Consider the following 26947-nt stretch of genomic DNA (forward strand, 5'->3'; position numbering starts at 1 on the left):
CACACTGAGCTCTTCTGCCTGTGCTTTCCTACTCGATTTCTGGCCATCTGCAGTCCCTTTCCAGACACCTCCAAAAGATTTTTGCCTGGGGAGGCACTGAAAAGTCCCCAACTCTGGGGAAAGCACATGAAATCATTCCAGCGCCGGAGTTGTTAAAAGTCCCCACTGGTGTTCCCTACTCATGTCCTCACTTCTCTGGTGTGGAGAGAAATTGAAACTGCCTTGAAGCTTAGCGTTGGGAGGTTTTGGGAGGAATGGGTTTCTGCAAAGGGCTTCGGGCCCCGAGAATAAATGGCTAAAGAGGGAGAACCTGGAGCAGGTACCGAAGGCCCTCGCTGGGAGGAGCAGAGGGTGCAGACCCAGGCCGTCCTCCGGGGTAGGATCCGAACAGAGCTTGGGGCCCCACCTGTATCTGGAGAGAGGGAGGACCAACCAATGGGCTGTGCCCGTCCCGCGCGAGCAGCCAATAGGCGGTCGGGGGTGTGTCATCCGAGGCGGTCGGGAGTGGGCATTCGGTCCTGCGGCGCGGTCCCCGGCGCTCGCTGGAGGCTCCGCGATGACTGCTCTGAGCCCGGGCGAGGCCGCCAAGGTGGGCAGGTAAGGAGCTACGACCCGCGGACCGGGCTCCAGGGCCCAGAGGCCGCCTCGAAGGGACGCTGCCCGGCGGGACCCGGAGGCCGCTGCGCCTCGGCGCGTTCTACCCGCGGGGCAGGCGCTTCCTGGCCCGCCGGAATGCGGGCTTCACTCCAGACCTGCGCCGCGCGGGCCCTGGCGCTTCCCGAGCTAAGAGGTGTTCGCGCTGGGGCAGGATGTCAGGCTGTAGGCGCTTCGCGCGAGGGGTTCGAACCTGTAGGATGAGGGACATCCAGGCGGTATCAGGGAGGTGGAGGGCTCCTCCCCTCGAGATACCTCCCGTGGTCCATCATCACTCTTCTCCGCCGCCGTCGCTGGGCATTCATTCATTCATTCCCCAGCCATATCGACCCCCAATCCTGACTGCCCCCCACCCGAGGGCCGGCGCTTCCCTTCCGGCCCCCGAAAGGGTCAGCCTCTCTCTTCCAAACGGGTCTGCAATTGTAGCGGCGTTCGGTTGCCTGGGAGGCAGCGTGGAGCTGCCCCAGGACGACTCGGCCGCACCCATCCGTCAGGCCCTTCGCCGTCGGGCAGGCTGGGGCGTCTCTCAGCCTCGAGATCTGTTCCACAGACACCCTCGGAGGAAGGAAAGTTCTTGCAGCTGGGCAAGGGGCAGGGAGGCAGGTCAGGCAGGAGGTGATGTTTCAGGTGGCACCAAGAATTGTGGCCTCTGCCCCATGAAGTCTTGGGGCCCTGCAGGTAGGATTATTTGGGGAAGACAGAGCCAGTGGATGAAGCTGTAAGTTCCTGCCCTTGCCCCAGTCCCAAACCCCACAGCCTGAGCTCTGAAGGCTGGCCATCTAGCACGGGGACAGATAGGGTGAATGTGGTGTGAGCCCAGTGCCCAGTCCACACAAGTACATGGAACTGGTGGAATGTTTAAGGGCTCCCTCTGTCCTGTCTTCAAAGAGGCTGGTGAGGCCCTACCCCACTGGCATTTGCCCTTCTTTGCTTTGCTTGCCCCACTCATCCTTGCAGGAATCCGGCTCCTAAGGAATGAGAGAATGTCCTGACAATCCGTGATGCCTTTGCCCCAGTGTACACCCCCTAGCTGACTCTGAAGTCCAGTTCCTTTCAGAGCGAAGACTTACGGGGTTGCAGGGAGAGGTGGCATAGAGGGTGTCCTTCCCATCCTGCAGTGAGGGGGCCAGTATGCTCCTTCCGCAGTCCTCTTACCACGCTGACAGACACTCTCAGGTCTGAGGTTATGGTTTGACAGGACCAGTTAAGCAGTGCACATCTCTGGGGCAAATGGGCAGATCTAGAGCGCATCATGTCAGCACAGAAGCTGACAGAAGCTGCTCCTGAGTTTCCAGGAGCATTTCTGCTGGGGCCAAATCCAAGTTCTCCTTCCTGACTTGCCTTTGGGAGAATTTTCTGAATAGCCTAGAGGGGACAGCCCAGATCCTATCCATGCCTTGATGTTACTGGTTGCTTTGAAATTTCTGAGCTTAGGCGAGTCTTCAAAGCCTTAGTGCAGACCAGAAGGATCTGTGTGCCAACCCATCCATCTAGGATGACCCCCTGAGGCTGAGGTCAGCAGTACTCAAGATGGGCTATGCCAGCCAGCCTCCCTCAACCTCCTCCATGGTGCCTGTGCTTGGGTAGCCCCCCCAGTCCTTAACCTGGTTAAGTCGTGGCTTTGGCCCTTGAATCCCACATACCATACTTATCAGACCAGCATGAAGAGCCTGTCTCATCAGAAGTTCCTATTTTGCTGTGACCTGGGGCAAGTCCCCTCTCTGGGCCTGCTTTGCCATCATAAGGTAAGGAGATTGGATTGTAGGCTCCTTAAAGGCCTTCTCCATGCAGCCATTCAGTGACTCTGCTAACTAGCCTGTTTCCCCCTTGATTTCTGAAGGTATTTTATCTCTTTACATAATTACTTCGTTGCTATGACTACCTATGGAAAGCCCATGAAGTCGAGACCCATGCAGCATTCCACTTTGGTGTCAAGTGTCTGAGTCTGGACACCAGAAAATAATTTGCTTTTCTCCTTTCCTGAGAAGTGAAAATAATTCCCCCCAATTCTGCAGCCATCTCTCTTTTTTTTTTTTTTGCTGTACGCGGGCCTCTCACTGTTGTGGCCTCTCCCGTTGCGGAGCACAGGCTCCGGACACACAGGCTCCGCGGCCATGGCTCGCGGGCCCAGCCGCTCCGCGGCATGTGGGATCTTCCGGGATCGGGGCACGAACCCGTGTCCCCTGCATCGGCAGGCGGACTCTCAACCACTGCGCCACCAGGGAAGCCCTGCAGCCATCTCTTATGCAAGGGTAAGTTTGGCAAGAAGTCAGTCTTGGCCACTGTGCTGCTATTCACCTGGGCCACAGGGCACCAGTCTGTCACCACATGTTATCACCAACCTTTGAAGCTTTGATTAATTCCCCTGCTGTTTACTAACGTAGGAAAGGAAGGAGGAGGGGGAGGGCAGAAGCCCCCGGAACGGAGCTTCCTTTGTAATTAAGAAGTACCTGCCTCCCCGGGGAGTCCCTGCCAGCTACAGCATGAAGGAAGGCACTGTTCCCATGAATATAAGCCTCCGCGGGGCAGGCTGGTGTCTCCCTTCTCCCCACTACAACTACACATTTTCATTAGTTTACAAGTGCCTGGTCATAATTTAGGACTGGAGTGTTTTAATAACCTGTGGAAGTTGAGCCAATCTTTAAGTCCTTGTCCTAAGTTAGAGTTTCCTCAGATGATGTTTAAAACCACTAGAAAATCACATTGTTAATTTTTAAATAGGACGTTGGTTTTGGCTGGGACTATTCTTTAAAAATATGAACTAAAGGGGAAAACGTAGTTTTTTGAGGCAGGAGCCTGCTGTGTCCCCCTTTGCCTGGCAAAGTAATAAAGCTATCCTGATCTATTTCACCGTCAAAAAAATATGGACTAAAAAGCATATAAAGAATTAGTTTAAATCAAACACAGATTGCTTTTCCTTCTGACGTGTTGACCTGGCACCTCATGGTATATTAAATAATTGTCAAATTCATACTGCTATTTCATTTCACTGGTGTCTTGGGGTCATTGGTGGCTTAGGGTCAGAACAGCAGCATGGGTGGGATGCCTGAGCAAACAGCTGTGACTGATTGTAAGAATGTTTTTCTCACTCCCTCGTGTAAAGAAAAAAAATTAAATATTTCTAATTTATGTTAAGATTAATCAAATTATTTGAAATTTGCCCATAATCACCAGGGCCACACAAAATGTTATTTTTTAAATAATTTTTGAATTTTGAAGGACTATTCAACAATTTTATTTTGAAATAACCTAGTGACAATACCTCAGAATCGATATTCATATTCATACTGGGCTTCTTTGATTACCAAACAAGTTGAAAATGTTTATATATTTAATTGTTAAATCTTTTCGTTGTGGAGAATTTCAAACACACACACAAGAAGAGTAGTATAATAAGCAGCGTGTGCCCATCACCCAGCTTCAACAATTGTCAAGTCATGGGCCTCCCTTCTCCCTCCCTCCTGGATTATTTTGAAGCAAATCTAAGATATATTATTTCATCCACATTTATTTCAGTGTATACCTATAAAAGATAAGGTCTTTTAAAAATATAACTACAATACCATTTTCACACCTGAAAAATAACAATAACTTCTTAAAATCATCAGATAGCTAGTCGGCAAAGTCCCCACATCATCTAGTAAATGTTTTTGTGCCATTTTAGAAACTTTTATAAGGATTCAAATGAGGTTTATACAATTGGCTGAAACATCGAATCTATATATCTGTGTCTCTAGTAGTCTCTTGTAATGTATAAATTCCCCTTCCATTTCTTCTTTTTTCCTTGCAACTTATTTGTTGGAAAAAATCTTTTTTTTTTCCTATACCATTGCCCAGTTTGCTGGTGCTGTTTAAAAATATTCCTCTGACTCCTGTATTTCCTATAAATTGGCAGTTGGATCTAGACATTGATCAGATTCAGGAGGTACTGAACACTTGAGAAAACACATAAGGTCTGGTTATTTCTCTTTGGGGCATGTTAACAGCCATTGATGATTATTTCATGTAAACCCATTATTTCATTAGGGATTGCAAAATGGTATTACTCCAATTCTATCATTCTTTCATTATTTATTAGCTTGAATATTTCTATAAGAGAAATGTCCCTTCTTCAACTATTTGGTTACCCAAATACTAGAAAGGCAGAATAAATTCTCAGCTCTTTCCTTTTACTAGTTTTGTTTGTTTGTTTGTTTTTTTGCGGTACACGGGCCTCTCACTGTTGTGGCCTCTCCCGTTGCGGAGCACAGGCTCCGGACGCGCAGGCTCAGCGGCCATGGCTCACGGGCCCAGCCGCTCCGCGGCATGTGGGATCTTCCCGGACCGGGGCACGAACCCGTGTCCCCTGCATCGGCAGGCGGACTCTCAACCACTGCGCCACCAGGGAAGCCCGCTCTTTCCTTTTATTTACAGGTTTTCAAAATAATGAGATGGGTCCCTAGTAATCACCAAAGGTGACCAATGAGTCATTTTGGTATTATTATGATCTCATGGATTTAAACATATTTGATGTGTTTTAGCTCATTGTAGAGATTATTCTTATTGATGCTCAAATTGTCCCATCTGGCCCTATCTTCAGGTTGGCTCCTGAATACTTGTGCCATCACCACAGTCTTTGATGGCTTCCTTGCTTTCTGGTATGATTAGATATTTTAGGCCCATTTGTGTATTTCCTGCCCCAAATCTGGAATCAGCCATTTCTCTAAGGAACACTGGTTCCCTTTTGGGAAATTGCATGACCATAATCTAAGCACTAGGGGTGTTCATTGTTAGCTGAGTATTTATTTTTTTTAAAGTAATCAGTTTTGAAGTTTATCTTTTAAACCCACTTGATTGCTGATCAAAGTCGTATTTCCTATCATTTTGGGAGTCATAGGCTATATTAAAAATATAGCACAGCAAAGTGACTCAGCCATACATATACATGTATCCATGAAGAAACTTTAAATTATACTTGGCAGTTGTTTTAATAATCTCTCTCTCTCTCTCTCTTTCATTTTACATTATGAGAATTGAAGCCCGCAGGAATTGGCAAACTATGGTCAGCAGGCCAAATCCTGCCCATTGTCTGTTTTTGTAAATAAAGTCTTACAGTCATGCCCATTTAAAAAAAAAAAATCTAATGAAAGTGAAATATTCTCTTTCCAGAGACATGTTCCTTTGTTCAGGCACAACAGTTTTGCCCAAAATTCCAGGAGTTCACAGACCTTCCCTGCAACCCTTGCCTGGATTCCACGGTCCATTAGACTGTCACCTGGGGTCCATAATGATGGAGGAAGACTTGGGAGGACTGGAAATAACCTGTTGGCCCCATGTAAGAGCAGCAAATGGGAAAGCTAATGGGTCTTGCAGTATCAGACCCAGGAGAAGAGAGATTAGGAGTAGTCATTGCAGAGACTCTGCACTGGTCACACCAGCAGTGAAGATCTGGTTTTATCAAGAAAGGAACATGATGTCAAAAGTTTGTTCTTTGGTGAAGGATCAGTAGATAGAGAGAGGTCCATTTGGGTGTTGGAAAGAACTTTCTAATAATCAGAACTTCAGTGACATACCTGATAGATCACAGTTACATGTAGGCGCACGTTTTGAAATGTCTTGTGCCTAATTGCAACTTTTCCCTTTCTTCACCCACTTGAATATTTACTTCCTTACACTAAGTTCCTTGATGTGGATAACACTGAGTAAGGTTGTTTTATTCCCCCCTTTTAAGTCATTCTCGGTTACGTAGTTACTGTGATATAATAATAGGAAGAGCCTGAGCTTTCAGAAAGACCTGGATTCAAATCCTTACTCCACAAGTTACTGCTGAGTTACTACTGGCTCTGAGCCTCCCTCTCTTCTCTATAAAACAGAGTTACATCTGGCCTACTTCGAAGATTCTCAGGCTGTGTAATGGCCTGGTACACAGTAGATGCTCACCAAAGATGAGTTTCCCTGCAGTTCCTCCAGCTTTGAGAATTTGAGACCAGGTCTCTGATGATTCAGACCCAGCTGTAAGAAAAGCTTGGTCTTTTTTTTTTACTATTCAAGGTGCAAAGTTCATTTTTTAAAAATAAACTTTTTAATCTTTAGATAATTGTAGATTCACATGCAATTGTGTGAAATAATACAAAGATCTCGTGTACATTTTCCCCAGTGGTAATATCCTGCACAACAATGGCACAACCAGAAAATTGACATTGATATAATCCCTTTGACCTTATTCAGCTTTCACCAGGTTTACATGCATTCATTTGTGTGTGTGTGTGTGTTTTGTACAGTTTTATCACATGTGGGAATTTGGCAAAGTTCATTTTTAAAATCAAGGTTTCTTTTTCTGTTGGATTCTGAGGGTTTTCATGTAAGAAGCATGTTTTAGAAATTTGGAATTTAAGAAGTGTCTATTAACATTGCTGTGCCTTTGGAACAAGTTTTTTTCTTTCTGTGTTTTTCTCCTTTTTTTTTCATTCTTTCACCAAATGAAGATAGTTTATTGTGATCATAAAATTTAGGCAAAGTAGGGCTTCCCTGGTGGCGCAGTGGTTGAGAGTTTACCTGCCGATACAGGGGACATGGGTTCCTGCCCCCGTCTGGGAAGATCCCACATGCCGCGGAGTGGCTGGGCCCGTGAGCCATGGCCGCTGAGCCTGCACGTCCAGAGCCTGTGCTCTGCAACGGGAGAGGCCACAACGGTGAGAGGCCTGTGTACTGCAAAAAGGAAAAAAAAAAAAAAAAAAAAAAATTTAGGCAAAGTATACTACAGTAAATTATAAAGAAGAAAAGAAACACCTACAATCCCAATTCAAGGAGGAAAATAATGTTAGAATTTTGGTGAGCATCCTTCCCAATATATTTTATAATATATGCTGTTCTATATAATGTTTTTTCCTATGTTCTATAATGCTATCCTTTGTGGTAGACTTATTTTTAATAAGTTTTAATAATTAATGATAAATATCATTTTAATAGTTACATAGCCTTTCATTCTTTGAATAAACCATAATTTGTTCATGCCCTATTGTTTTTTTCCCTCTTTTACAAGTGTAGTGAACTACACTTCAGTGCACATTCTTTTTTTTTTTTTTTTTTTCTTTTTGCGGTATGCGGGCCTCTCACTGTTGTGGCCTCTCCCGTTGCGGAGCACAGGCTCCGGACGCGCAGGCCCAGCGGCCATGGCTCACGGGCCCAGCCGCTCCGCGGCATATGGGATCCTCCCAGATCGGGGCACGAACCCGTATCCCCTGCATCGGCAGGCGGACTCTCAACCACTGCGCCACCAGGGAGGCCCCTAGTGCACATTCTTATACACTTAAATTTGTGTTCAGTTATTTCCAAAGAATAAATTGTTAGAAGTGGAATTTGTGGATCTGTTGAGTATATACATACAAATGTATGTACATTTTCACACACTGCCCTCTCACACAGGAGTGTGTGAGACTGACCATGCAGCAACATGTTGATCAACAGTAGATGTTATTAAACTTTTAAGCCTTTGAAATTTAATAAGTAAAAAAAGATATCCCTTCTATTTTATTTTTAAATATCTTTATTATTTTTGTTGATTTTAAAAGTATTACACCCTGTTATAATAAGTTCAAACAAAACAGAAACTATTGAGAGTGAATTCTTCTCTGAGATATAATCACTGTTGTTTGATATAGAACTTTTAATTTTATAAATGGGTTATATCTTGGTTACTTATATGTACTTTTCACTAAACAACATATTTTGGACTTTTTTCCATATTAGCACATGCAGCTATACTCTAGTCTTTTAGTCAATTGCATAAGACTCTGTTATATTGATAAAATATTATTTTGGTATTTCCACCTTTTCCTTCATACTTGTTAACTAAAGGAATGTAAATTTTTGCCTACTTGTCCATTTAATTCCTTGTACCAAGTTCCATGAAATGGAGTTGTAGGATCAAAGGATTTACATTTCTTAAATAATTTGATATATGTTAGAAAGGTTAACTAAGTTTTAAGTCTCATGGAAAATAAGAATGCTTATTTTCCACATCCTTTCCACATCCTGTAATATTGAGCACTATAATTTTTTTAGTGTTTACCAGTAAGATAGGTAATAGAGATATTTCTTTTTTTGTGACTTGCCTTTTCATATTCTTTACCCACTTTTTTTTTTTTTTTTTTTTTGTGGTATGCGGGCCTCTCACTGTTGTGGCCTCTCCCACCGCGGAGCACAGGCTCCGGACGCGCCCGCTCAGCAGCCATGGCTCACGGGCCCAGCCGCTCCGCGGCATGTGGGATCCTCCCAGACCGGGGCATGAACCCGTGTCCCCTGCATCGGCAGGCAGGCTCACAACCACTGCGCCACCAGGGAAGCCCCTTTACCCACTTTTCTATTAGATTGTTTACCTTTTTCTTTCTGACTTGGATGAGTCATTATCATTTAAAAACACCAATCCTTTGTTGTTTACATCACCTTTAAATTATTTATTTATTTATTTATTTATTTAGACCAAATTGCGGTATATGGGATCTTAGTTCCCTGACCAGGGATGGAACCTATGCCCCTGCAGTGGAAGTGCAGAGTCTTAACCACTGGACCACCAGGGAAGCCCCCTGCCAGTTTAAATTTTGATGTACAAAGGGTTTTAATTTTTATGCAATTAAATCTTTTTTTTTTTTTTTTTTTTTTTTTTTTTTTTTTTTTTTTTTCTTTTTGCAGTATGCGGGCCTCTCACTGTTGTGGCCTCTCCCGTTGCAGAGCACAGGCTCCGGATGCGCAGGCCCAGCGGCCATGGCTCACGGGCCCAGCCGCTCCGCGGCACATGGGATCCTCCCAGACCGGGGCACGAACCCTCATCCCCTGCATTGGCAGGCGGACTCCCAACCACTGCGCCACCAGGGAGGCCCGCAATTAAATCTTTTATGTGTTCTGGGTTTTATATCTTGCTTAGGAAGACCTTTCTTGTTATGTTAATATTCTCTTCTATTTTATTTTAGTTTTTTATTGATTTAGAAAATATTTGGATGTTTAATCTACCTGGGATTTATTTTTGTGAATGGTGTGAGGTAGCCAGTTGCCCCAAGAACATTTATTGGACAATCTGTTCTTTCCTTACTTATTTGAAACAGCTTCTTTCTTATATACTAAATTCTCAGATACCCATAGATCATCTTCTGGACTCCCCTTATGTTCTATTGATCTATTCATTTTTTCCTAAACTAGTAAGTATTTTAATTGCTCCAGCTTTGTAGTTTATTCTGACATCTGGTAGGGCAAAGCCCTTGCATGAAATTTGGGATAAATTCGCTTCTTTAAAACTTTCAATCTTCCCACTCAGGAGCAGAGTTTATCTCTCCATTTATTCAAGTGTTCTTTCGTGTCATTTTAAAAATGTCTGTGATTTTCTTCTCATAAATTTCTCTACATTTAAAAAGTTTATTCTTGGGTAACTTATATGTATTGCCATATGAATAGAATCATTTCCCCAAATATATTTTATAACTGTTTATTGCAGGTCTACTGAGAAACTATTGATTTTTATATTGATCTTGTAACCACTAGAATAACAATTAACTCCATGAGAGTGTATTGTGTGTCTATCCTTATCACAGCTCTGCCTAGGCCATGGCCCAAATATAAGAATATCTGGGCCACTTTCTTATGATTTTTCCAGTTGATGACATATCCTCTAGTTAGTTTATGTTACCATCTTTCAAACAATAATCATTGCTTTTTATTGGGGTGGCCAAAAAGTTCAGGTTTTTTGGTAGGATGGTAGGAAACCCGAACGAACTATTTGGCCAGCCCCAGTAATGTATGAACCTTGGATTTCTTTTTCGTTCTTTTGTGCAGTGGCTAGAACTTCCAGAATAATGTTGAATAACAGTGGCGAGAGCAGGCATTCCTAGGGGGTTTCCACCAGTTGGACAATCTGGGGTTCTCCCTGGAGGGAGAGGTACCAGGACCCAGTAAGCTCTTTAAGAGTAGGTCATCACCCGGGAATCAGAACCCTTAGACGAGCACGGCTTGGGGGAGCCCGGTTAGCAGAAGCCTGTGGCAGGGCGCGGAGCTGGACCCTCCTGGGACGTCCCAAATCCGGGCCAACTACCAGGTTTGGGTCCCGGAAGGGGTGCGGGCTCCCTTTCCAGGAAGCAGAGGTGCCGGCATGGTTGCTGTTTTTCCAATAGCGCTCCAGTCTACGCAAGCTTTTGCTCTTCCGCCTGCAGACCCATCGGCCCCCGCCAAGGGGTGGGCAGGGCAGGGCCGGGCGGGCTGGCGCGGGGCCCTTCGGTGCTGGAATTCTGGGTGTGGCTGCCTTCTCGGCGCCGGGTGGCGCTGGGCTCTCCAGCCCTTCCAAGGGCTGGCGCAGAAAATGGACTTGTGGTTCGCGGGCTGCGGCAGAGATGCGCCAGGGGTGAGGAACGTCAGGTGAGGATGGCTGGGGAAGGCTGGACCAGGCGGGAAAGCTGCGGGCAAGGGCAGCACCCACTCCCTTCCCGACTGTGGCCATCCCGCTCAGGGAATCAGGAGAGGGAGGTACAGTCCCATCCCCCAGAATCTCCTTGGTCTTTCACTGGGAGGAAGGCAGGATCCGAGGTTGGTGGGGCGCTGAGCTGGCCGGTGGCCTGGGCTGCCGGCTGTGCTGGGCAGCATCCTCACTTGTGCTCAGAGGACTGTCCTCACTGTCCGTCCCTGGGATGCAGTCAGCAGCGTGGGAGAGAGGGAGGAGGGACAGGCCTTTAGCACCCGAGTCTGGATTCAGACCCCCACTAGGGCACCAAAACGGTCCTGGCTAAAGCTGCAGATCCCCTCCTTGTTGCTAAAGTTACTTAGACTGCCTTTCAGTCCTCCCGCTGTTGGGCCTCTCAGCAAACTTCACTGCTTTCCCATTCCTCCTTTTTGAAGTACTCTTTCGGCTTCCATGACAACCTATACACCTGGTTGTTTCTTTTTTTTTTTTTTTTTTTTTTTGCTGTATGCGGGCCTCTCACTGTTGTGGCCTCTCCCGTTGCGGAGCACAGGCTCCGGACGCGCAGGCTCAGCGGCCATGGCTCATGGGCCCAGCTGCTCTGCGGCATGTGGGATCTTCCCGGACCGGGACACGAACCCGTGTCCCCTGAATCGGCAGGCGGACTCTCAACCACTGCGCCACCAGGGAAGCCCCACACAGTCTTTAGGTGCTGTAGTTCTTGAGGTCCCAGGCTACTCTCCTTCCCCTCCCTCTTCCCCATCCTCCTAGTGGAGATATAATTCACACACCATAAAATTCATCCTTTTAAAGTGTGCCGTTCAGTGGCTTTTACTGTATTCACAAAGTTGTGCAACCATCATCACTAATTCTGGAACAGTTTCATCACCTTCAAAAGAAACCCTATGTGCATTAGTCACTTCCCATTTCCCCTTCCCTCCAACCCCTGGCAACTACTAATCTACTTTCTGTCTCTGTGGATTTGCCAGTACTGGACATTTCCTGTATGTGGAATCATATGATATGTGGTCTTTTGTAACTGGCTTTTCATTTAGCATAATGTTTTTAAGGTCCATTCATGTTGTAATATGTATCAGTACTTCATTCCTTTGTATGGCTGAATTATGTTCCACTGTATGGGTATACCACATTTTGCTTATCCATTCATCAGTTGGGTATTTGGGTTGTTTCCATTTTCTGGCTATTATGGTAATAATGATCATAATGCTTTGAGCATTCCTTTTTAAAAAAACTTTAAAAAATTGAAGTATAGTTGATTTACAATGTTGTGTTAATTTCTGCTGTACAGCAAAGTGGTTCAGTTATACATACATATACATTCTTTTTAATATTCTTTTCCGTTATGTTTTGTCACAGGATATTGAATATAGCTCCCTGTGCTCTACAGTAGGACCTTGTTGTTTATCCATTCTATATATAATAGTTTGCATCTGCTAATCCCAAACTCCCAATCCATCCCTCCTCCACCCCCCTCCCCCTTAGCAATCACAGGTCTATTCTCTGTGTCTGTGAGTCTGTCTCACAGAGAAGTTCATTTGTGTCATATTTTAGACTGCACATATGAGTGATATCATACGGTACTTGTCTTTCTATTTCTGATTTCACTTAGTATGATAATCTCTAGGTCCATCCACATTACTGCAAATGGTATTATTTCATTCTTTTTTATGGCTGAGTAATATTCCATTGTGTATATGTACCACATCTTTACCCATTCATCTGTTGATGGACATTTAGCTTGTTTCCATGTCTTGGCTATTATAAATAGTGCTGCTATGAACATAGGGGCGCATGTGTCTTTTTTTAAAAAATAAATTTATTTAATTTTGGCTGTGTTGGGTCTTCGTTGCTGTGTACAAGCTTTCTTTAGTTGTGGTGAGTGGGGGCTACTCTTCGTTGCGTGGCTTCTCGTTGTGGAGCACGGGCTCTGCGTGCGCAGGCTTCAGTAGTTGTGGCACATGGGCTCAGTAGTTGTGGCTTACGGGCTCTAGAGCTCAGGCTCAGTAGTTGTGGCACACGGGCTTAGTTGCTTCACGGCATGTGGGATCTTCCCAGGCCAGGGCTTGAACCCATGTCCCTTGCATTGGCAGGCAGATTCTTAACCACTGCGCCACCAGGGAAGCCCCCGCATGTGTCTTTTTGAATTGTAGTTTTGTCTGAATATATGCCCAGGAGTGGGATTGCTGGATCATATGGGAATTCTATTTTTAGTTTTTTGAGGAACCTCCATACTGTTTTTCATAGTGGCTGTACCAGTTTACATTCCCATCAACAGTGTAGGAGGGTTCCCTTTGCTATGAGCATTCTTGTACAAGATTTTGTGTGTACATATATTTTCAGTTTTCTTGGGTATATGTACCTAGGAGTAGAATTGCTGGGTCATATAGTAAACGTTTTACCATTTGAGTAACCACAAAACTGTTTTCCAAAGCAGTTGCACCAATTTACAATCCCACCAGCAATGTGTGAGGGCTCCAGTTTCTCCTTATCCTCACCAACACCTGATATGAATTACAGTCTCTCAGGGGTGTGAAGTGGTATCACATTGTGGTTTTGATTTGTATTTCCCTGATGACTAATGATGTTGAGCATCTTTTTGTGTACTTATTGGTCATCTGATATCTTCATTGGAAAAATGTTTATTTAAACATTTGCCCATTTTTAGTTGGATTATTTGTCTTTTTATTTTTCAGTTTTGAGTTCTTTAAAAAGATTTTAATTGTGGTTAAGAAAAACACATAACATGAAATTTACCATCTTAACCATTTCTAAGTTCATTTGTACAATTCACTAATGTTAAATATACGTATTCATATTGTTGTGCAACCAGTCTCCAGAACTTTTTCACCTTGCAAAACTGAAACTCTATACCCATTAAATAACTCTCCATTCCACCCCCCTCCTCCAGACCCTGGCAACCACCATTCTACTTTCTGTTTCTATGAATCTGACTACTCTAGGTACTTCACATAGGTGGAGTCATACAGCATTTATATTTTTGTGACTGGCTTTTTTCACTTAGTATGACATCTGCAAGGTCATAAGAGTTTTTAATATATTCTAGATACTAGTCCCTTATCAGATGCATGATTTACAAATATTTTCTCTCATTCTGAGTTTCCTTTTCACCTTCTCAATATCATTAGCAGCACAAACGTTTCTAATTTTGATGAAGTTCGATTTATCTATTTTTTCTTCTGTTTCTTGTGCTTTTGGTGTCATAGCTTAAGAGACCATTGCCTAATCAAACAAAGATTTACACATATGATTTCTTCTAAGAGTCTTAGCTCTCACATTTTTGAGTTATTTTTGGTACATGGTGTGAGATAGGGATCCAACTTAATTCTTTTGCATGTGGATATCTAGTTGTCCCTGCACCATTTGTTGAAAAGACTATTCTGTCCCCCGTTGAATTGGTCTTGGCACCCTTCCCGATAGCTTCTCTTCTTTATGTACCCACTTTCCCTGGGGGATCTTCCTAGCTCCTGTACCCATCCATGGGCCAATAACTCAGAAATGTATCCCTTCAGCCTGGACCTGTCTTCTGAGCTCCTTACTCATATGTAACTTGATATCTCCACTTAAATGTTTCTCACACATGTTTAAGACTGAACTCATGATTGTTTCCTTCAAATATGTTCTTTTTCCAGTATATTTCCCCCTGTTTTGCCTCAGCAAAACACAGCAGTATCCTGCTTGCTTAAGCCAGAAATCTAGAGTCAGGTTTGACACTTCTTACCTTATGCCCCACATCCAGTTGATCACCAAGTCCAGGTTGGTTCTACTTGGAAATATATATTGTGAATCTATCCCTCAACCTCCATCACCACCACTGCCACCAAGTCTGAGACCTCATATCTCTGCTGGAATACAGTCTCCTAACTGGTCTGTCTCCATGGAAACTTCTAAATATATACGAAAGAGGAGGAGAGTTGTAGGAGGGACCCCCATGTATTCATCACCACCAACTACAATAGCCACCAACATCAGGTTGTCCCTATTTCATCAGTACTCATCCTGTGCTCCCCCTGCCCCACACCCTTTGGATTACTTTGAAATAAATCTATGTATTAGAGTGATCTGTGACCACGCCCAGGGGTACCAGCTCAAACAGATGCTGCTCCATACTCTTTAACGTACAAAGTTGAGGGTGTATTTCCCCTTTTAAATCCCTTCATTGGTTCCTCGTAGCTTTTCTTCTTTTCTTTTCTTTCTTTTTTTTTTTTTACTATAAACAACTTCATTCATGGACTTTCATATAAGTATAAAAGTGATAGATATTAAAATCACACTTTCACATACATTTTCCAGAAAAAGCCAATTCCTGTATATACTGAAAATCTGAGGGCCCAAAGTCCCCAGAAGAAACCAGTTGTGGGGGTAAGCAGCTATATCTAATGTCTCCGACTCCATTTCTGCAGCGCGGAAGACCCCCCCCCCCCACAGTTTTTAAGAGAATGACAAAAACCCTTACTGGGGCCCACAAGACCCCGCATGATTTAACCCTGCCAACCTCTCCTGCCTCATTGCTCATCACTTCACTACTCACCTCTACCCTCCAGACACAAAGGCTCTGTTTATGTTTCTCATACGTGCCACACACATCTGGCCTCAGGGCTTTTGCACATCATAAACCCTCTAATAAACCCTCTACAAGGACTCCTTCCCAACACCCTCCAATCCTCCCCACCCGACCCTGCCAGCCCCTCAGTCTGATTAGCATCCATTGGCTATCAGTGCAAATGCTGCTGCTGCTGCTTTGGGAGGTCTTCTCCACTCTCCACGGGTGACTCAGGACTCCTTGACAGAGGTCCTCCTAGGACGCTGTGCTTTGCCTTCGTAACGTACATTACACAGTTATAATTCTGTATCGGTCTCTATAAATATTTGTTTCATGTCTGCCTCTCCCACCGGGCATTTTGGGGATAGTAGCGTGCCTTATCCCTCTTCGTATACACAGCACTTACACAGAACTGAGCGAATACAGGCGTCCAACTGGCATTTGTAGGATGGAGGCAGAGGGGCTGGCAGCCCTCTGAGGGCTGTGCTTCTGCCAGCCTGTCCTGGGATTGGGGTTTTTCTGACCACAGAGAGCCAGTGGCCATCTGCCCCTCACCCAGTTCCTGGCTAGGCTTTGTTATTCCCTCAGACAACATTTGCTTTCCCTCCTGGCTTGAGACTTTCTTGCCCCTTTGCAGGGGAGTAACTGAGGCCCAGAAGGGGAGAGTGGCTTCTCCAAGGACCCACAGCAGTGAGAGGTACTTCTAGGCCTGCATCCTGTCTTCCTGTCCCCACGCCCAGGCTCTTCCAGGACACTGAGCCTGCTCGAGACTGCCTGTGCCCTGACAAGAGCCAGGTGGGTCCCCAAAGCCACAGTGATTCTGAGGTGGGTGTCCCAGGGTGGTTGGAGTTGGGTATGCTGGATGCTACCCATGGATGGACAGAGCTGACTTGTCCCGGGAGTAGCCACACCTCCGGGCAGCCTTGAGTGGGGGTGAGCATCTGAGGGCGTCTGTGGGCCCTCCACTCAGCCGGCCCGGCAGAGGGTGGCCCCCAGGAGCACAGCAGTGTTCTGTTTCTTCATGAATGCAAGTCTGTGTTTCGACCTGAATGACCAGCTTCTTGTCTGGAAACAGCCAGGCCCCAAGTGGCCTGCCAAGAAAAAGTGGTCTGTGACCAGGTCCAGGGGTACCAGCTCTCACAGATGCTGCCCCAGTGGTGGGCATTGTGGGAGGAGGCCAGCAACAGGCAGGTCACTCTCTGCAGAACCAATTCCCTGCTCCATCGTAGCCGGGGCTTTGTAGGAAATACTGCGTATCCCCAGGAGCAAAGCTTCCAGGTTTCAGCCATGTGTCCATCTGTCTCCCTGGTGACTGTTCTCACTCTGCAGGTCTTTGAGCTCTGGCCAGGAAGTGGGCAGCAGCTGCTGGCCTCGTACCTCTGGTGGAGGGAGAAGAGAGGGTGGGATCCTGAGTATGGTTGGGCCTGAGCTGTGGGAGGACCTCTGGGCCCCAGGGGATGGGATGCAGTCCGTGGATGCCACCCAGGTGTAAAGAGGGCCCTGCCCACTGCCACTGTCCCAGGGGAAAGGTTCAGTCACGCAGGACATGTATGGAGCTTTGCGGGTGCAGTGGGGGGCCTGGTGGTGTTCCCATCTCTACTTCCCACGGGGAGCTCACCTCTGGGCATCCTTCAAGGGACATGATGGGAGGGTAGGGGGGCAACTCAGCTCTCAGTGGTGCAGGCAGGGGTGGGAGGCCAGCGGGCAAGGCTGTGAGAACCGGCCCCCTTCCCCAGGGCTGGGCCGTGACCTCTCTCAGATCCTCACAGGGGCCCTGACCATCTGCAGGCCAGGGAAGGGATTCTCCCCATTTTAGAGAGGAGGGAGGAGACTCAGAGATCCCTGGGGGCCACCCGGAGGGTCAGGGGAGCCAGAGGCAAACTTGAGTGAGTTGTTCTCACTCCAGGCCGCGCCGCGTGTTTTGTGGCACTCTAGTTCCCTGGCCAGGGACCGAACCCAGGCCCTTGGCAGTGAGAAGGCAGAGTCCCAACCTCTGGACCTCCAGGGAATTCCCTTACTCCAGGTCTTATGTTGGCATCCTGAGGCCCCACTACTGCTAAACAAACTACACAGAGGGGTTTTCCACAGGGAGCATTTGTCTCTTCGGTAAACAGTTATGGAGTACTTACTGTATGCCTGAGGTTGTGCGAGGCCCTGGGGTAAGAGATGAATAAGACAGTCTGGGGAGGGAGACAGCCTCATCAACAGGTGATGCAGCAAAGGAGGCTATCTGAGCAGAAGTGGGCACAGGGCGGGACGGCTCTGCTCTCCCTGGAGGTACAGGCCGGCCAGGCTTCAGGGAGGAGAGGTCCTGGGGGGTGAGAAAGAGGGGGACCCTACCTCGGGCAGCAGCAGCTTAGCTGAGCAGGGCCCAGGCAGAGCTGGGAGGGGGTGCTCATTAGCGCAGCTCCCGAGGGCAGGAGAAGCGTCAGCCTGAGCACTTTGCTCCCAAATCCTGTCCCCGTGAGGAGCAGGACCTTTCTGGTGTGCTGAGAGCCCAGGCCTGGGTGGGAGGTCAGGGAGAAGGGAAAAGGGGTTGGGGCCCTTTAACCAGGGCTGGTCCAGTCAACCAGGCAGCTTGGCTGCCGAGAGTGGGAGATGGGGCCAGCCTTGCCCCTGGCCCTCCCAGCTCCCATTGGATGGGAGGACCCAGGGTTTCTGAGATCCCTGTAGGTAGAAGGAGTTCTTGTTAGCACCAGCGCTCAAAGGGGTCCTTGTTCAGGCTGGATCCAGCCGCCCCCAGAGGGCTGGGCCAGCCCACATCTTCCTAGCAACTAGTTCACCCAGTGTGTTTGGTTCTTGGAGTAAGGGAGATAAAGGCTGGGGGGTTCTGATCTAGGGAACTCCACTTCCCAGAGGGCTCCCACATGATCATCTCAGCCCAATAGACACCCCCCTCCTTCTCCCCTAGTCCCCCCGTACTGGGCCTGTGGGGAGAGCGGGGGCCTGGCCCTGCAGCAGGGAAAGCTCTAGGAAAGGGCAGAATTTGGGTCCCTCGAGCCCTCCAGGCACGGTAGAAAGAGTGCACACTTTCAGCCAGACTGGATTTTGAATTTGAACTCCACTGCTTTCCAGTTATGTGGTCAGGAGCAAGGTGCTTTACCTCTTTGGGCCTCAGTTTCCTCATCTGTGCAATGGGAATGGTGCATCTCTCTTGCATGACTAAAACTGGACTGAGATTAGAGGAGATCATGAGCCAGATCTGTTCACCTCCTTCCCCCTGGGGGCTCCCTCGTTAATGGGGCCAGACTTGGTCTGAACTTTCTTCAGAGGCTTCTTCCCTTTCCTGGTCCTGAAGGCTCATTGCAGGTATGGTACCCCCAGGTGTGGGTATCAGCCATCTATGGAGTCTTGGCCCTGCCAGTGAACCCAGCTGAGCCTCCCTTCTTCACCCGTGAAGTGTTAAGTTGTACTACCTGCCCCACTAGTTGCGGCGAGCTGGGGCTACTCTTTGTCGTGGTGCGCGGGCTTCTCATTGCGGTGGCTTCTCTTGTTGCAGAGCATGGGCTCTAGGCGGGCGGGCTTCAGTAGTTGCAGCACTTGGGCTCAGTAGTTGTGGCTCGCGGGCTCTAGAGCGCAGGCTCAGTAGTTGTGGCGCACGGCCTTAGTTGCTCCGCGGCATGTGGGATCTTCCCGGACCAGGGCTTGAACCCCTGTCCCCTGCATTGGCAGGCAGATTCTTAACCACTGCGCCACCAGGGAAGTCCCATCGTGTCTTAAAGGACATCACATGTGTGCCCTCGTTTGTGGTCTTCGGGCAAACCAGGTATGGGGGTTTTTGGTCTTGGCTGCAAGGGCCGGGGCATTGGAAGCAGATGGAAAGTCAAGGAGCAGCCGAGGGGAGCGGACCCTCTTTGCTGTCTCCCAGGGTGGGGCTTGGCCCACAGCTCACCTGCTTCTCTCTTCACTCTCTTCCTCATCCTAGACCCAATCTCCAGGTGCACCCAGTCACTCTGGCCCAGCACACCTGCGGCTCTCTCCTACCTGTTCTCAGCCTTTGGCCCCCCTCCTCCACCTCCCGTATTTCCCAGTTAGGATTCATCAGAAAGGGATCCTGATGGGCCAGCTCAGCTTTTCATTCTTTTTTTTTTTTTTAATTTTTATTTTAATGTGGACCATCTTTAAAGTCTTTATTGAATTTGTTATAATATTGGTTTTTTTTTTTTTTTATGTTTTGGTTTTTTTGGCCGCAAGGCATGTGGGATCTTAGCTCTCTGACCAGGGATCGAACCCGCACCCCCGCATTGGAAGGCAAAGGCTTAACCACTGGACCGCCAGGGAAGTCCCTCAGCTTTTCATTCTAAAGAGGGCACTGGTCAGCTTGCGGGTGGCTTTGCTCGGGTCTGGAGCACCCCTGTGGTTCTGTCCTGTAGCCCGGGTCATCTGTACAAACTGGGCCTCCACACCCCCCTGCATTTCAAAGCTGCCACAGGTAGTAAAGGGAAACGAACCGTATTCCTGGCCCGGGGTTCTCAGACCAGCTCCTGGGAAGTAGGGATTGTGACTAGGCTGAGCACCTGCCCCACCCTGAGTCCTTTGCCAGGGTTGCTGAGCAGGACAGACGGATTGGGGCCCAGCATGTGGCCCCCAACGCAGAGCCACACTCCCTTAACACTCAGTCTGGAATTCAGTTATGGGATTCTCTCCCCTTCCCTAATGGGTGGAAAAGGTGAAACTTGTCCTTGTCCTGGATATGGATTATCAGCTTAGAAAAATAAAAAGTGAGGTGCAGCCTCTATGTAAGAAATAATAGAGTTATTTTTTTGCAAAAGGAGATTGCCTTTCCTCTTCAAGTTTCAGTGTATTGACGACGAGCCTGACTCTGTCCACGTTATTCCAGTTTCCCTTGGGGAGAGGTCTTGTCAGCCATTTTCTGGGCTGTACTGCGGGCCAGTGGCCCTGAGAGAAAGATAGGGAGGCTTTAGGGCAGGACACAGTGTGGTTCAGGGCTGGACGCTGCCACACGGGAGGGCTGGCCTTACTTCCTTGACAAAACTCAGGAAATGAACTCTGCGACCTTAACAGATGAAGGAAATCCCTATTAAGAGTGTGATTCCCTGTTTTGCCAAGGATGTTCTTGGAACTCCAGAGGGCCGGGTGAAGGCACAGGAGGGTCAGGGCCCCAGGTCCGGAGCCCAGGTGGGAGGACTGGCCTCGGAGACCAGGAGGTATGCGTCTCCCTCTGAGTCCCAAACAAAGGAGGGGTTTAAAATCACCCGAGAGCTTTTAAAAGCCTGAAGCGGAACCTCATGACCCAGCAATACCAGCCCTAAGTGTTTACTCATAGAAACGAATACTTGTGTGCACAAGACACAAGGTGCTGAAATGTTTATAGCAACAGTTTTGTAATAGGCAAAAACTGGAAACTCAATAGTAAAATGCCCCTCAACAGTTAAGATTAATAAATGAGTTGCAACATGTCCATATAATGGAACCCTAAACATCAGTGAAAATGCACAGTTTGCAGCCACACACAGCACTGTGGATGAATCTCACCAGTGTGTTGCCGAGTAAAAGAAGAACACGTACCACGTGATTCCATCCACAGAAAGTCCCCGAAGAGGCAAAGACAATCTGTGTTGTTGGAAGTCGCGCCGGTGGTTCTCTTTGACCGGGGGTGGGGGGTTGGGAGTGGGCGGTGAGACTAGAAGTCGTGGGAGGGGCTTCTGGAGGGCAGGTTCTCCGGTATGCACCGTTTGTGAAATGCATTGCACGGTTCACTTACTTTGTGTGCACTTTTCAATATGTAAATTATACATCAGTAACAAGTTAAAAATATATAGTTACCTAATTGCTACCCCCAGAGGTTCTGATTTAACTGGTTTGAGAACAGAGCTCAGGGATCATTTTTCTTTGGTTGGTTTTTTGAAAAGCTCTACAGGTGATTCTAGTGTGTACCCGGCAGGCTACCCTTCCGAGTTAACAGGATGGTCTCTTTTCTCTGTGAAGTAGGTGGTGAGCTGTGTGCTGAGACGTAGAGGTGGGGTGGGGTGAGGGAGCCTGGGGGAATTTGGAGGCGTCCCAAGGTCTAGGCCGCTGAGCCCCAGTGGTTGATGTTCCTTCCAGGACGCGCGCCCTCAGCTCCCTGTCCCTAGATGGCTCTATTCGTAGTCTCTGGCTTTGCACTCTCAGGGGCCTGCTGCGAAGATGGGTTTTCTTTCTTTTTTTTTGGCTGCTCCACGTGGCTTGCGGGATCTTAGTTCCCCAAGCAGGGATTGAACCCCGGCCCTGGGCAGTGGCAGCGCCGAGTCCTAACCACTGGACCGCCTGGGAATTCCCTAAGATGTGTTTTATGTTTGGAAAAGGTCTCTCCTTGGAGCTGATTGGGACCCACGTCCTGCAGGAGTGGGTGGAGCTGGCCCTGGCCTTGAGAAGAGCTGACAGGACCCACAGGACGCTCTAGCATCTCAGGTGTCCACTAGAAGACAACTTGGGAGAGTGTGGACATCCCCCTGGGGGAGGAGACACCCGAGGGGACCCGCCCATTACAACAAAGGCCCAGCTGGCTCCGGCTGCCAGGCCTGGCCGAGTTTTCTGCTTCAGCACCAGCCGCGGGCACTGCTGCTGCCCGAGGCTTGAGGAGCGAGGGGAGGGGTTGCCCTGTGGTTAGGGAGGGTTCTGGCGGAGGGGCTGGGTAGCGGGCGGAGCGTTGCCAACGTGGCTACAGCCCAGCGGGGTGCAGCCAGTGAGCACTGCTGTGGGGCTGGGAGGGGCCCAGCCTGTGCTTTTCCCCAAACACCCATTCCCATCCCTTCCGAGCCACTTTACCCTTTGCCGTATGTCCTCTGTCTCCCACCCGGGCTCCTCTTTGATCAGTCAGCCGGCGCGGACTGAGTGCCTGGCGCTGCCGGGCCGGGCTGTCTGCCTGCTCCACAGGCCGGGGCTCCCGGAGGGGAGGGCCCATCTGTGGGTGACCCCCCTCCGCTGCTGTCCACCACCCCTCCCCTTACTGCTGGACATCGATCGTTCTCTGTGCCTCCTTCACTCTTACTGCCTGGCTTTTAAAATTTTTATTTATTATATTTATTTGTTTATTTATGGCTGCGTTGGATCTTCGTTGCTGTGCACCAGCTTTCTCTAGTTGTGGCGAGCGGGGGCTACAATTCGTTGCGGTGCGCAGGATTCTCATTGCGGTGGCTTCTCTTGTTGCCGAGCACGGGCTCTAGTCGCACAGGCTTCGGTAGTTGTGGCACGCGGGCTCAGTAGTTGTGGCTCGAGGGCTCTAGGGCGCAGGCTGGGTAGTTGTGGCACATGAGCTTAGTTGCTCTGCGGCATGTGGGATCTTCCCGGACCAGGGCTCGAACCCATGTCCCCTGCACTGGCAGGCGGATTCTTAACCACTGTGCCACCAGGGAAGTCCCTGCTGCCTGGCTTTTTTTCTCCCCTCCTCCTTCTTGAAGTGTCATCGTGTCCCTTTCTCTGTCTCTCCTTCACTCATTCATTTAGCAAACACTGGGCGCCTGCTGTGTGCTGCAGGTACAGAGATGTAGAAGACACACCCCTGGTGGAGCTCAGATGTCTAAACAGACAAGCACAGTCTGGGGTGGTAAGGGCTGGAGCAGCAGCGTGAAAGAAGGGACCAGGGACTATTGAGGAGGGATGACCAGCTCTGCATGGGGGAAAGCTGGGAAGGCTTCACAGAGAAGGTGACGCCTGATCTGGGCTTTGAAAGATGACCAGGGAATTCCCCAGGTAGATAAGCATGGCAAGGAATTCCAGGAAGAGCAAACATGCAGGGGTGAAGGGCCACCGCTGAGCTGCATGGGTGAGTCTGGAAAGGAAGCAGGAATGTCAGGAAGGCCAGGTAGGAGGCAAGAAGGAGCTACAGGAGGAAAGTCAGCAGGAGGGGGGCAGGCTCAGATCTGGGCCCCAGGTGGCTCTGTTGGCAGTGTGGGTGTGGGAGAGTGCCAGGTGTGGAAGGGCAAGGCTGGGGGCAGGTGTAGTTAGGAAGCTGTTGCCAGCATCCAGGAAGAGGATGATGGTGGCCTAGGCTTGCCTGGTATAGCAGAAGTGGAGACAGTAGATGGTACGGTGGGTCGGGTGGTGCCAGGCTCTCGGGGCCTTGGTGGTTGACTGGTTGCGGCGGTGGGGAAGAAGCGTGAGTTGAGGATTCTGGCTTGGGTAACTGTGGAGGATGGGGCCTTTCAAGGGGAAGCAGATCTGGGGGGATGATGCTGAGCTCACTTTGATGGATTCGTCTAGATGGCAGGCTCTGCCGCTCTGGAGGGATGAGGTGTCAAGGTTAGGGATTTAGGTGGGGGAATATCTACCTGGTGTGAATATTTTGAGCCTGGGGGAGGCATCCAGAGCGGAGTGCATGTGTCAAGTGTCCCATGAAGCTTCGTCTGTGAGGTCCCTAGGAAGCAGCTAGACTGAGCCTCTCTGGGTCTTCTCTGCACTGCCTCTCTCTCCCTCTCCTAACCTCTCTGTGTCTCCCCTTTCCTTCTTTTTTTTTTTGGCTGTGCCGCTTGGCTTACAGGATCTTAGTTCTCCGACCAGGGATTGAACCCGGGCCCTTGGCTGTGAAAGTGCGGCGTCCTACCACTGGACTGCCAGGGAATTCCCTGTGTCTCCCCTTTCCTGATGGGCCTGGCCCCTCTCCCGACATCTCTCAGTGCTAGCTGCCCATCCCCTCCCTCTCAGCAGCCCCCTGGGCTGGGCAGGCTCGTACTGGGCTCATGGGGTGATAAGCTCAGTAAGTATTTGTGGAAGGAATGAAGGAATGGGCAGTTAGCCTGAGTTCCCACTCGGGCCAGCAAGGCCTGAGCGCAGGGCAAGCACACGTTGTGTCCTCTGGATCAGCATCTTGCCTTTGGACCAGGCTCGGCAGAATGAAAGGGCCTCATCTGAGGAATTTTCAAACCTTTTCTACCCCCTTTAACGTCCAGCATACTGAGCCTCCCGTGCTCCATCACCCTCATGACAATAATGACATTTTTTTGTGGCTTTGATTGAAAAAATAGATACAGTTTTGGAGACCCTTGATATTAACTCCATAGTCTGCACGTGGAGGTGCGATGGGGATGGATGGGCAGCGGGTATAGTTCACAACCCACAGAGCAAGAGCAACCGGGTCGAGGAAGCCTCTGTGGGAGTGGACTGCCGGCAGTGTGCGGGGACCCAGGCTGGCCCCTCACTCTCCAGCGCCCTGCTCTTGCCACCTCCTTCCTCTGCGTCAGGGCCCTGTTGGTCCTTGGGTGGACCCCACCTGCCTGGTTCCGTTGGTGAATTCTCAATGACTATCACCCCAGACCTAGCTTTCCCTCTGACTTTGCTCCCATCTCTTTATTTTTACTCATCTAAACAAATACTATGGGAAAGAAGACGAATCAGTAGAAAGTCTGACTTGAAGGTGATTTTGAAAGCAGTGCATTTCGGCCATAGCCAGGGTCTCTGTATCAACAGTATTATCAGGACTGCCCGGAGGGGCTGATTTTAACTGATGGACATGAAGGATTGACTTGTGACCATCATGTTCATCACATGAAAAGGGGTTGCTTTGAGTTTGAACGTATTTGAGTCAGTTACCCCAAGGGACTCCTGTTTTCTTACCGTTATTTTTTCATGGAGATGCTATGGGAATCGTGGCAGCCTTTTTTTTTGTTATTCTCATGGCCCATCTCTCCTCCAACCTCTGTTCTTGATCTCACTTACACTGTCCACACAGTCCTTCCTCAGACATGTCACGCTGGCGGTGCCCCAGGCTCAGGGGCTGCGATGTTGCAGGAGGCGTCCTGGAGCCCCTGGAGGTGGGCAGTTAGAGCTCACACACAGGTGCCTAGGAGGGAGCCTGGGGTTCGGGGCTGAGAGCCTGCAGTAGGGTTTATCACTAGGCTGGGGGAGGACTGACGGAAGGCGCCCCTCCCTGAGGTCACATTTGAACTTAAGGATGGGTTGGGTTTAGAATCCATGCAAAGGCGTGATTATCACGCAGGGTTAGGTGATGGAAGCCAAGCAGGATTATAGTCCCACCAGCTGGTAAGGCTCAGCTTCCTTTTCTCTGGGAGTCCTGCTGTAACTCTTTCACTCTGTGTGTCCTCTGAGCTCCTGCAGCCCTGACAACTCGGATCACACTTTCCAGGGCCTGAGTGACAGGCTCCCTGCCTCTGAAACCATGATCAAGTTCCTCCTTCCTCCTCTTGGGGTCTTGTTGTATCCTTGGTCCCCAGGGCTGGAGTGTGTTCCTTAGAGCGGCGCCCACACCCATCTCCTCCCTGGTGGCCCCGTGGGCTCCTGGGCTGCAGGGTTCAAGCTCTCTAAGGCTCGGTGGTTTGACTTGTACACACTCTGCCTCAGGGGCCTCTCCTCTCCTCAAAGCAAGAAAAAAACAGAGAGATGAAAGAGAGGGATGGGATCTGCTGCACAAAAATTAAACACAAGTACAGCAACAATACCACAGAACTGAAAGGCAAATGGGGGAAGTGTTTGCAAAAATGATAAACTAAGGATTAATCTTCTCAACAAAGAAGGTATACAAATCAGTAAGAAAGACATGAAGATCCTTATAGACAATTCACAGATGAAATCCCAATGGTTAATATGTATTTGGCAAAAATGTTCAACCTGTCAATAAGCAGAAATAGAAATGAAAACAATATATTTTCACCTATCAAATTTGCAAAGGTGAGAAAAAGATAATACCCAGTGTACGGCCTGAATGTAGGGCAACGGGCACCCTCATGTAGTGCTGATGGCTATGCTTGTTGGTATAGCACCTGGAAAGCATTTTGGAAGTGGGTCTAAAGATTCTGAGAGGGCTTCCCTGGTGGCACAGTGGTTGAGAGTCCACCTGCCGATGCAGGGAACACGGGTTCGTGCCCTGGTCCGGTAAGATCCCACAAGCCGCGGAGCGGCTGGGCCTGTGAGCCATGGCCGCTGAGCCTGCGCTTCCGGAGCCTGTGCTCCGCAATGGGAGAGGCCACAGCAGTGAGAGGCCCGCGTACCACAAAAAAAAAAAAAAAAAGATCCTGAGAAATGCTCATTCTCCATCCACGAATTTCACTTCTGAGAATCTATCCAAGGAATCAATAGTGACATGGGGAATTTCTCACGAAATTATGTTAAGCAAAAATAGGGCATACAAATTATATGATATATAATTCCACTTATGTAAATTATATATTTATACATAAATGTTTTCTTTGGGTGATTTTGGGGGAATGTTTTTCTTATGGGTGATTTTTGATCATCATACTTTATATATTTTATATTTCTCATATTTTCTATAATAAGCATTAAAAAAATCAAGGGGGAGAAGTCTCTGTGAAATGTGTTATGATGGACCCAAATAA

The 26947-nt window shown here is 48.5% G+C and overlaps 1 protein-coding gene across 6 annotated transcripts in view; it reads left to right on the plus strand.

The window, feature by feature from the left end:
• The first annotated feature begins 536 nt into the window (after positions 1-536).
• GRAMD2A (GRAM domain containing 2A) overlaps positions 537-26947 on the plus strand; it is a 36706-nt gene continuing 10295 nt past the window's right edge. For 4 of the 6 annotated variants that reach the window (XM_060097061.1, XM_060097067.1, XM_060097062.1 and 1 more), the window contains exon 1: positions 10907-11034. In XM_060097061.1, the coding sequence (XP_059953044.1) occupies positions 10979-11034 (56 nt within the window). In that variant the 5' untranslated portion in view covers positions 10907-10978. Of the gene's footprint in view, positions 598-10906; positions 11035-16293; positions 16452-26947 lie in introns of those variants that run through there. The other 2 variants (XM_060097064.1, XM_060097063.1) reach the window with 2 other exon arrangements.

The sequence above is a fragment of the Mesoplodon densirostris genome, chromosome 4 (assembly GCF_025265405.1).
Source record: "Mesoplodon densirostris isolate mMesDen1 chromosome 4, mMesDen1 primary haplotype, whole genome shotgun sequence".
NCBI classification, from domain to species: Eukaryota; Metazoa; Chordata; class Mammalia; order Artiodactyla; family Ziphiidae; genus Mesoplodon; species Mesoplodon densirostris.